At 40.1% G+C, this 12,344-nt stretch overlaps 1 protein-coding gene across 12 annotated transcripts in view; it reads right to left on the minus strand.

Annotated features, from left to right (window-relative positions):
• The window catches only part of Il12rb2 (interleukin 12 receptor subunit beta 2), a 92,111-nt gene that overhangs the window by 24,918 nt on the left and 54,849 nt on the right, over positions 1-12,344 (minus strand). For all 12 annotated transcript variants that reach the window (XM_087655786.1, XM_087655787.1, XM_087655790.1 and 9 more), the window contains one exon: positions 4,896-5,112. In XM_087655786.1, coding sequence (XP_087511912.1) covers positions 4,896-5,112 — 217 coding nt within the window. The remainder of the gene's footprint in view (positions 1-4,895; positions 5,113-12,344) is intronic.

Here is a 12,344-nt window from a genome sequence, read left to right on the forward strand (position 1 = left end):
TAAGAATGCAGGATGAACATTATATGAGGAGCGAGTTGATTAGTCCATGGTCTCAGCACTACTTCATGGCCTCTGCTTCTGTTCCTGCCTGTTTGAACTCCTTCTCTCAGTAATGGTCTGGTACCTGGATCTAGACCCTTGTTAAGAAAATGCTCTACCATTGAGATACATCCCAAGTCGCTGGATGCTATATATATATGTGCATACATTGTTTACATGTTCATATATGTTCTCGTGTGTGTGTGTGTGTGTGTGTTCAGGTGTATATGTATGCCTGAGAAGAGCCTTAGATGGTGTTTCTGAGGTCTCATTCACCTTTTGTTTTGAGACAGGGTCACTTCTTGGACAGGGGATGGGACTGCACAGGCACCAACCACAGTTGTGGGATACACAGACAAACCACACTACAAATAAAATAAAATAAACCCTTAAAAAGTCTATGTACAATTCCTATCCTCAGAGGAGAAATATTACATTTAAAAGTCAAAAGGAGGCTGTAGTATGTATGTATGTATGTATGTATGTATGTATGTATGTATGTATGTATGGCACAGCAGGGAAGATGCTTGCAGCTAAGCTTGAGTTTGATCCTCACGTTGCACTTGGTAGAAGGAGAGAACCAACTCTCAAAAGTTGTGACGTGTACACTGTGACATGCATGCAGATATACACTAAATAAATGTAAAAATTAAAATATGTACGCATGTATGTATGTATGTATGTATGTATGTATGTATGTATGTATGTATGTATTTTGGTTTCTCTGTGGAGCCCTGGATGTCCTGGAACTCCCTTTATAGATCAGGTTAGCTCAGAGATCTGCCTGCCTCTGCTTCCCAACTGCTGGGATTAAAGACATGTGCCACTATGCTCAGCTTAAAAAAATTTTTAAAGGAACAAACAAACCACTAAAAGGGAAGAAAGTCACCTATAATCCACACATGCAAAGACGACCTCTGTTAATATGCTCATGGCTTCTACTTGACTTTTTATTTTTAACTATAGGAAAAAAAACTTGCTCATATAAAATGTAGATTGAAAATAAAATTATTAAATATATCTTTTTGGTTTCTTTGGTGTGTGTGTGTGTGGTGTCTCCCTATGCATCTCTGAATGGTGGGCGTTTCCTATGGAGGCTAGGCTGCCTTCAACTCCCAAGGCTCTGCTTGCCTCTGCCTTCCAAGTGCTGAGACCATATGCACTTTAAAAAGACTACTTCTTTGCTTGCAATGTACATCTTCCCATGGAACAGTTAGTGACTTGCTGGTGTGTGATTAAGACAGTCAAAGGTCTTTAATAGTCTGTTCTCTACTGTACATTTAGTTCAGCTGTAGTATTATACTGCATCAAAATTTTTTCTTTTTAAAAAATAGAATATTAATCAATTAACTAGTTAATTAATTAATGTTGTACATGTGCATGTCCCAAGAACAGGTTTGAAGGTTAAATGACACTCCCTGGGAGTCAGTTCTCCTTCCCCTCCCTTGTGGGTCTCGGGGATTGAAGTCAGGTCATCGGGCTTGGGGCAAGCACCTTTACCTGCTGAGCTATCTCACCAGCCCTCAAGCAGGTATTCAACAAACATCTGCATTTACATTTCTAACATTCATTCTATTATTTCCTGAGGACACACTACTCTTCCTTTCATTCTATTATTTCCTGAGGACACACTACTCTTCCTTTCATTTCTATTATTTCCTGAGGGCACACTTCTCTTCCTTCCTTTCTTCCTTCCCTCTTTCCTTTCTATTTATTTTTGAGACAGAGTCTCATTCTGTAACCTAAGCTAGTCTAGAATTTACTGTGTAGCACAGACTGGGCTTGAATTCACAGCAATCCTTCTGCCTCATTCTTCAAGTGCTTGGATACAGGTAGAGACCACCACACCTAGCTTGACAATATATTTTAAATAGTGAAATTCTCTGGTCAAACAATATGTTCATATTTAGCATTTTTAGTGTATTGCCAAATTGCTTTTGAGAAAGTTGTACCAATGTACATACCCATGAAGAGAACATAAAAATAGTTTTTAAAGGAAATGGATATACACATAGGTATATGCTATATAGATATACATGAATATATCATGGATATACACATAGGTATACATGGATATATATATGTATATATGTATATATATATATATACTGAGTGGATAACACTATTAGGGCTTTGTATATATTAAAAAGTGCTCTTTGACCTGTACATGCTGGGCTCTTGAACTTCTCTTTTTTTGTTGTTGTGTATTTACATCTCTGGAACACCATGTATTTTAGAAAAAAAGTACATGGATTAATAGAGACATAAATTTATAGGCACATATCAGTTGTCTATGTTAAAATGTGATATATATATATAAACCTTTAATTATATATATTATATATAATATTTACAATATAACCCAATAAATTTTAGTATTAAGTATATAATTCAACATTAATTACATAATTATAATATACAATATACACCAATTATATAGATATATAATTTAATTATATAAAATACACATGTAATATAATTATATAATACTATATATTATATATTATTATGCAAATAATACTATACATAAACTTATATAATAGAACTGTCATTTGCATTTTCAGCTTCACTGGCATCTTCTTTTTGAGACAGGACCTCACCACAAAGCCTATGCTGGCTTCTAGCTTGCAAAGATCTTGCCTCAGCCTCCTGAAATGGGCACTATCACATCTACTCCTTGTGTTTCTTATTATTTCACGGGGCTTGAACTTGGAAGTGCTTTTCCATAGTGAGGAAATTTACCTTTTCCTTCGTGTTTTTGCCTTGGGTACTTCTCCCACAGGAGGAAGGGATTACCCACTGCCTACCAAACAACTTTTCGTCTTCTTTGGGAAGGGAATGTGGCTGCCAGAAATATGTTTCTGAGCTTTATTTGCAGCTGGGCGTGGCCAGGTGAGTGGTGTGGGCCAGCAAGTGGCAGCAAGTGCAAAGTTGCTGTGCACTGGGGTGAGCTCCCGAGACTGGAGTCACACCCTTCCGCCCCCTCTCTGTTCTGCTGCTGACGAAGAAACAGCTAGAGCTCTGTCAGCCTTTTTGGACTATTTCCATCTGAGGACGAATGCCAGCTTTGGTAGAGGGAAAGAGAGGAGCCCGAGTATTGCTGTAACCACCCTGAGCTATGTGTCTGTGAACGTCCTTCATGTGAGAGGGCAAATAAGCCACAGTAGCAAGGCCTTCAGTCACTGATACCCACATTTACTTGTATTTTCTCCTAGCTTCATTGAATGTTCTTAAAATATAACTATGATTTAATGCCGCATCTAAAATGATGTTTTGGTACTGGAGAGATTACTCAGCCATTAAGAGCACTGGCTGCTCTTCCAAAGGACTCATGTTAGGTTCCCAGCATACATGGTGGCTCACAAATCATCTGTAACTCCAGTTCCAGGAGATCAGATGCCCTCCAAAGGCACTGCTTGTAGATGGTATACAGACATCCAAGCAGGCAAAAGACCTACACGCATGAAATAATAAGTAAATCTTTAGACTAGAACCAAACACAACTGGCAAAAAAACAAGTTAATGAAATGATTCTTAATGATATTCTTCTGCTGTACTCATACATTCGAGCCTACCCCAACCATCATCAAGCACCTGATTAAGAGCAGAGGCAGAGACTCACAGTGAAACATTAGGCAGAGCTTGGCGAGCCCTGTGGAAGAGGATGAGGAAGGATTATAGGGGCTGGAGGGGTTGAGGCACCATGAGAACACAGCCCACAGAATCAATTAAGTAGGGTTCACAGAGGCTCACAAAGACTGCAGAAATAATCATGAAGCCTGTATGGGTCTGTGCTAGGTCTTCCGAATATATGTTATGGTTGTGTAGCTTGGTGTTACTGTGGGGCTCCTAACACTGGAAATGGGCTGTCTCTGGCTCCTTGCCTGCTCTTGAGACCCCTTCTCTCCTACTGAGTTGTCTTGGCCAGCCTTCATAACAGGGTTTATGTTTAGTCTTATTGTAACTTGTTATGTTGTGTTTGATTGATATCCCTGGGAAGTCTGCTCTTTTTCTGAAGGAAAGCAGAGGAGGAGTAGTTCTTAAGGAGAGCAGACATGTGGAGGGAAACTTGGAGGAGTAGGGAAAGGGAAAACTGGGGTTAGGGTGTAATGTATGAGAGAATAAAAAAAGAGAAGCAAAAAAAAAAAACCTTAAAGAACCCTAATATTTTTTGTAGAAATTTCTTCAATCTGACGATTGTTAGACCCATGTATAATAACATTTTGATACCAAATTATAAAGACACAATTATAATGTTCTATTCTGCTTAGACATTTTTTTTAAACAATGCAGACCTTGTGACATAGCATGAATCCATTTCCTTAGCTATTCATGGTCTTTTCTTTGAAAAGACAATTGAAGAAGATATTATAAATGTGAGACTGTACATCTAGTTGAAGATTTTTTTTGCTGAAAACAATTGTATATATATTTAAATATATGTAATAAACAGAATTTTACTAGGTTTCACTAAGGTCAGAATTTCATTTTAATATTCTTTGTTTTTAAATATGTCTATAAATGTTTTTTTCTAGAATTTAGCAGTATATTTAGTTTTTGAATCTGTAAAAATTAGTCTAATTGGAAAATATTGCTCTAATTTAATGTAATTTTCTTTATTAATAGTTATGTAATACTATAATCCCTTAGTGATCTTAAAGACGATCTTATAGAGAAGCTCAGAGGGTTTAATTCACTTGTTCAAGATCATCCCAGGATAACAGGAAAAGACAACTGTAGACTCCAAAGTCTAAACTCTTGGCTACTCATACCAGGCTCTGGCCTGCACCTGCAGAAGGCAAAAGGTGAAGGAGAGAGTTTCCCACAGGTAATGTGTTAAGGCAGTGGGTACCTACCAGTGCCACACAGGTCCACTATGTTAATGTGAGTGGGTGCAGAAGTGCCTTTTGAGTTGGCTGCAGACACAGATGCAGTCCAAGCCCCAGTTCTGGGAATGACCCCGGTCCAGAAGGTATGTCTTGTAGTATTCTGCAGTGTAGTTTTCTTCGTCACCTCCTGTAAAGTCACCTGATAGTGGAGGATCTTCCCCCTTGCCTCTGATGGATTCAGACTCTGCAACAAAGCATATGCATATATCCTTACTCTCAGACAAGAGCATGGATACTCTGTGGCTGGACTACTGGTCTACTGTGTGACCTTTTTATTTATATCTTCTCATCTCCACTGTACACTTTCATTCTGTGATTCACATCCTCACACATTCTATTCAGTAAGTAAAATAAAATCAGTGGACATTTTAAGAAGATAATTCTTCCAAGCACACTGACTTTCATTTCTGCACAATGACGCTTACTAATGGTAAACACAACTAAGAGGAGAAACGTGGGATCTGAACGTAGAGCGCTGGCTCTGGGCTGTGAAGTTACCATCTCTCAGATCTTGAGGCAAACACTCACTTCTTCTGGGTTTCTGTTTTAAAATTGGTAAAACAACACAGAGAGCCATTCACAGAGACACACAGAGAAAAACAAACACAGAAGGCATGGCCATGGGTGGGTAAGTTGGGGGAGAGGGTGCTTTTGTTAAATATAGACAATGCAGTGCTTCTTAAAACAGCAAACCCAAGACTTCCAGGAGCTAAACTGGTAAAATTGATACTTAGGAACTTGAATTAGCCATCTGTGCTGGGAACCTAGTTCCAAACTGTAAAATTTCATTTGAGATCATTTGGGAACAAACCCACGAAGTAAGCAGAAACTCTCTGTTACTTATCTCTGGTCTGTACAGTGTTTTGTCCAGTGGCCATGGCAAATGGAAGCTCAGCCTGTGAGGAGTTGTCAGGCCTACCTCTGGCAGTCCCCATTGCTACCTACTGCAGGAAGAAGACAGGGCTTTCTGGGCACAGTTATCTGTTCATGGCAGGAGACTCTGTTTACTAGAAGACATACCCATGGACCAGCCAATGCCCTTGCTCTGGTTTCTCACTTCCCAGGAGGCTAAATAACTTGGTTTCCTATGCAGTTTCTCTGCCAGAAGAGTTTGGGCTGACATGAACATCTGGCACACTTCAATTCTTTCACTGTAAGTGAACGAACCAGTTTTCTGATTGTAATATGGATTCCGAGACATTTAGCAGAGGAGAAAGGATGTTCTGATCTGCTGAGTCAAGACTTCTGGTTGGCCCGGTGCCTGCATTCTTACTGTGATTAATGAATGAGCTCTCTCAGCTTTGTGAGATGCAAGCCTCTTGGGGGAAACTCTTTGGTCCTCAAGTCCTAAACTAGATCTTGGTCCAGTGGACTGGGTGCAGACAGTGCTGCTGAGGAACTTTTGGAGTCTGTTGAGCGTCATCCTGAAGTTATCTTTTCAGGTGTCCATTACAATTCATCTTAATGCCTGTTTGAAGGTTATATAAGCAAGTATTTGCTTTTAATTATATTCCCTAGGGGTGTGTGTGTGTGTGCGTGTGGGTGTGGGTGTATGTTTTGGACACAGGCTTTCACTGTGAAACCCTAGTTGATTTAGAACTCACTATAGAAACCAAGGTGACCTCCATTTTGTGTTAGCTCCCCTGCCTCTGGTATTATAGGTATGCACCACCACACCCAGCCATGCAAATGCTTCTTAAAATTTGATGCTCTAACAAATACCATATTAATAAGCTTGGCCTTTATCGAAGGAGAAAAAGAACACAGAGGAAGCAAATGCTTGTGGAGGAAGCAGCCTCTGGGAAATGGGGGGCTTTGTGGACGGTTAATCTGAGGAATGACTTGGTGGGAGAACTTGGACAGTCTATGTTAGACACATTTATCTTTGAACCTATATGGCTGGCTGGGAAGGATGGTATGAGAGACAGCTAAGGGGCTGCCTTTCTGTAATGGGCACTCGCTTCCATCTGTAATGTTTTTTTTTCCCCCTCTTTGTGATGTGTTGCTCCTCAGGCCTGAGAGAGTGAGGTTCAGGTCATCACAATTTACAGATTGACTTCCCTGTCACCTTTCCAGTTGCAAAGCACCTTCTCCAGCCGAGAGGTTATGACCCATTCTGACGCACAGCGTCTACTAAAGGCATGAGTTTAGCAATTTGGAATGGGTGGGGACAAGATTTTTTTTTTTACCCAAGAGCCAAAAGGCTCTGAGTCACAGGAGACCAGAAGTGAATTCTGAAGACGTACATGCTGCCGAGCCAACTGACTCTGTAGATAAATGTATCTGCACTCCAGTGCTACTCATTTGAGTTAGTGATAAGGGAGAAAAAGAACATTTTGTTAATCGCGAGCTTTACTTTTCTTGTCATGTCTAGGAGTTTTCATTTCCCATTCTAAGGAGTGAGCTCAGGCACAGAGCTGCTGAGCAACTAGCTCAAGCCCTACCCAGGGAGAAGACATAGGAGATTATAGAGCGCCCCCTGGTGGGCAGTGGCGAGGGCGTTACCGGGAGTGTGCAGCAGTCAATCCTGCATCTCTAGTGCCTACATCTCTTTTAACAGAGTTGAGTGTGGCCCTCAGGCCAGTGTTCATACGTGGTCAGAACATGCTACAAGACAAGGCTGTCCTTTTGATTTCCTTCTCCACTTTTCTCTCTGCGCTCTGTGGAAACACTGCTAATAAACCACTTCCTGGCTACTCCTACGGTAAAGGTTCTCAACATCAAAAATAACTCGGGGAACAAAACCTGAGACAGAACAAAATCTGACATGTCTCAGGACGGGACACACTTGATTTGAAATTTTTAAGTTAAAAATCTACCGGAGGAAGGCACCTCTGAATTGATAAACTATTTATTACTAAGACTTAGACAAAACTGGTTGTATTTGTTTTAAAGTAAAACTTGACTCCTTGATGCAAACAATGAAAAGAAGGAAAGCTAGGAGGCTGCATGGCACCGTGGGCAGAGGGCAGCTCTAATGTCAGAGGGAAAATCTCTAGAGTTTGGCTAATATCAAAGAAGAGCAGCACTGACCAAGGCCCCTTCCGAAGCCCAGGTTTTTGGACACGTTAGGCACAGCTCTTCTTTCTTTCTGTTTCAGCTTGGAATGTCGCTGATTTTGTGCATGTGTGATGCTGGGGATTGAGGACTGGGGATTGGGGACTGGGGATTGGGGACTGTGCATGCTAGGACAGGCACTTCACACCGAGCTGTATTTAGCCCCAGCCTTGATTCTTTGATTTTTAGCACTTTGAGATATAGTATTCCTATTTTCAAAATAAGGATAATAATAACTCTTGGCTTCTTTGGCTCTCTATGAAATTTCTACTAATGGTTGGGCTATTTACAAAGTACATATAATTTGTGAGTCGAAAACTGAGTACTGGGTGGGCAGGATGGCTCAGTGGGTAAAGAGGTGTTTGCTAACAAGCCTGATGATTGGGTTCAATTTCTGAAACCCACATAGTGGAAAGAGAGAACAGGCCCACACTATGAATGACACATGCACACAACCTCAAATAAGTAAATATAGAAACAACAACAAAAACAACCCACACAAACTGAGTACCTTCATTTTGGATTCATGGCTTACATTCAGCAACCCTATTACAAAATGGAGAAATAACAGGAAGCAGTCATGTTGTTGGTTTGCTTTACTGAGAGGAGGGCTCACTGTGTTGCCCAAGCTAGCCTTAAGTTCCTAGGCTCATTGATTCCCCCTGGTTCATCCTTTTTAGTAGTCAGGACTACAGGCACATGCCAATTGTGTTCTAATTCTGATTTAAAATTTTAAGTATCACTCTACTGAAGTCTTCCATGTATGTGTTCTCCATCCCCTGCAGGCTATCCGCTCACCTGATATCCTCATGGGTTTGCACAAAGCTTCCCTCATAACAGGAATGCTGCTCTGACTTTTCCTAATTGCCTTGTGATTCTTCATGATAGTCTCATGGCCTGTACGTTAGTATTATCTTAAGTTTACTCATAAGGAAAGTATGTACCAAGAGGCTAAATAACTTGCTCAAGAACACATGAAGTTCACCACCATTTAGCTGCAAAAGAACCACATAGAGAACCCTGCTTGCTCACTAGGTCAGAGGCTAGAGCGCTTGCTAGCCCTGGCATACCCCTCAACTACTGCAGAATGAGTTGAGACCTTGATTCATTAGGTCAGCAGCCAGCACCCTTGTTGGCCCAGAACTCTAAACCCCAGCCATATAGGGAACCTATTTATCTGCATGTCTGGTCAGTGGTCAATGCCCCGGCTGACTCAAAACTTCAGCACCGTCCCAGGTGCCACATGGAGATCATGGCTGTTTTTCAGATCAGAAGCTGACACTCTTACTGACACTAGTACTTCATCTTTAGGTGCCATAGAGTCAACTTGCTTGTCAGATCAAAGACCAGCACTCCAGATGACCCTAACACCCTACCGCCCCACTACCACAGCACTACACAGCAATCCCATCAGCTCCTTAGGTCAAAGGCTAGCAGCTCAGCTGACTCTGGCACCCTGTCTCTTTGCTACTGCAGAATCACACTGAGTGCTGGCTCATGAGGTCAGATGTCACATTCCCAGTGCTCAGGTGTCTCCCTTGCCAACTGACATAGCTTATCTACTTGTGAGGTTAGAGGTTGTGCACCCCCTTGCCAAGCTGATGCCACCCCAGCTACCCTACCACACACCAATACTGAGTGTTCCCATGAATGAACTTCAGGCATCACATAGCTGACCCCAAACCAGCTAAACTATGTTAATGCCAAGGCATAGATAATAATCACTCAACATAGGTGGGCTAGACACTCGAACCAAAAGACAGCCAGTGAACTAACTCCAGATGTGTGATCCCAACTCAAAAAGGCAAACAACATGAAAAACCAAGACGATATGCCACTTCCCAGAATTGCCAAGCACCTAGTGATCATCCCTAGTGAGAGCAACTTAGGCAAAATCCCAGATAAAATAGTCCATATAAATGTGTTCAAAGAATTCAAAAAGGACATAAGTAAACTCCAGAATGAATTTGAAGAGGGCAGGAGTAAACTCCTAAATGAATTCCAAGAGAATCTGTTTGTACAAATAGCTTGAATAAAATAAAGAAGTCAATTTAGGATACAATAGTAAGTTCAATGAAGAAATAGAAATACTGGGGGAAAAAGCAACTTGAAATGAATAGAAATGAAAAATTAAATGAGTCAGATAAGAAAAAATCTTAGTGGAAAACCTCAGTCATAGAATGGACCATACAAAGGACAAATATCAGGTCTTGAGCTAAGCTATAAGACTATATCATTTGATTAAAGAAACTGATTACGTTTTAAAGATTTATGTATGATGAGTGTTTTTTTTAACATGCACATATGCACACTATGTATATCATATGCATGTCTGGTGCCCAGGGAAGTCAGAAGCAGGCATGGATCTCTTAAACCTGTGTTTGCAGATGGGGGCATGTGGGTGCTGGGAACTCTTAAAAGCATTGAGCCATCTCTTCAGCCCAAGTGACAAATTTTTTAAAACACATGATCTTTGTGACACTTTCAAATGGTCAATGTACGTACTTTGGGGATAGAAGAAAGAGAAGAAAAGCCGTGTTAAAGGCATAACAAGCATAGATACTTTAAAAGACAGAAACACAAGCCAGCAGTGGTGATGCAGACCTTAATCCCTTCACTCAGAAGGCAGAGGCAGAGGTGGGAAGATCTCTGAGTTTGAGGCCAATTTAGTTTACAGATTGAGTTCCAGGACAGCCAGGACTACAGAGAAACCCTGTTTCGAAAAACAAAACAACAAAAAGCACGAAATATTTGTGAAGACATAGTCAAGCTATGAAAGATGACTGATGCCAACCGAAGACTGCCTATACCTGACAAAACTGTCGTGGTTGAAGGAAAAGGAAAAGTTTCCATAAAAAGCAAGCTGAAGGAATTTATGAGCATCAAGCCAACTCAACAGAGGATATTGGGAGGAAGATGATGGACAGAAGAGGAATAAACAGATTCAGGAGTGGGATAAATGATGCTAACAGCTGTTCTGTACGTAAGGACTGAGAACACTGAGCACTGCACGCCACCAGACAACAAGAATCAATTTACAGCTTTCAGTACCAACCCTGAATATTCATGGTCTCAATCCCTCAATCAACAGACGTAGACCAGAAGACTGGGTTAAAAAACAGAAGCACTCTTAAGGCAGGTGAGAGGATGGAGGACAGTATTTGAGCAAATGGAACCAAGAAGCAAACAGGTCCTGCTACTGCGATATCTGACAATATAGGATCCTAACCAAAATTAGTCAGAAGAGTCGAAAATCACTTCATACTGATTGAGGAGACAATCCATCTAGGGACATGATAATTCCAAGCACATGAAGACTGAACAGAGGTGCATTCAATTTCACAAAACAACTCTGACAAAATGCAAAATCACAGATTAAGCACAACACAGCAATAGGGACTGTCACCCAATACCTGACTGTCACCCAAAGAGAAATAAGTCATGGCAGCAACAATAACAACAAATAAAGAGACACTAGAATTAAATGACATTATAGGTCAAATGTATGTGACAGACATCTATAGATACTCCACATGAGCAGGACAAAATATTCTTTTGCCTAAGCAACCCATGAAACTATCTAAAATAGATCACCTATTGGGACAGAAAGGAAGTCTCAAAAAAGATGGGACAATTGAAATAACTTCTTGCATTCTATCTTACCACTGTGGTTTAAAACTAGGGATCGGCAGCAAGAAAAACTACAGAAAAAAAATATAAACTCATAGAGATTAAATAACACACTCTTGAATGATGAATGTGTAAGGCAAAAAATTAGGAAGGAAATTTAAAAATTCTAGAATCAAATGAACATAAAAATACAGCACACCAAAGAGTATAAAAATACAATAAATGTGATCCCAGAGGGAACTTTGTAGTTTTAAGTGCCTACATTAAAAAAAATAAAAGAAATTTAAATAATTTAAAAATAAATCTTAAGGATTTGGAAAAACAAGAACGAACCAAAGCAAAAAGCAATAGTGAGGAAGAAATAGTTAGGAGTAGTGCTAAAGTTAATAAAATAAAACAAACATAAAACACAAGACAAAGAAACAATGTTGTAAACCAAATTCAAGAGCCTATAAAAATGACCATTTACCTTGATCAAATAGGATTTATTCCACAGATTCAGAAATAGTTCAATAACCAAAACCCAACAAATGTCATAAATTATACAAAAGGACTTGAGGACAGAAACCACAAGGTCATTTCAACAAAGGCGTAAAAGGCTTTTTGACAGAATACAGCATTCTTTCATGTTAAAAGCTCTGAAGAAATTTGAAATGGAAGAAAAGATCTTCTACAATACAGGATATATATATATATATATATGTATATATGTGTACATATATATAACAT

This window comes from Rattus norvegicus, chromosome 4 (genome assembly GCF_021556685.1).
Source record: "Rattus norvegicus strain SHRSP/BbbUtx chromosome 4, alternate assembly SHRSP_T2T, whole genome shotgun sequence".
In the NCBI taxonomy this organism is placed as follows: Eukaryota; Metazoa; Chordata; class Mammalia; order Rodentia; family Muridae; genus Rattus; species Rattus norvegicus.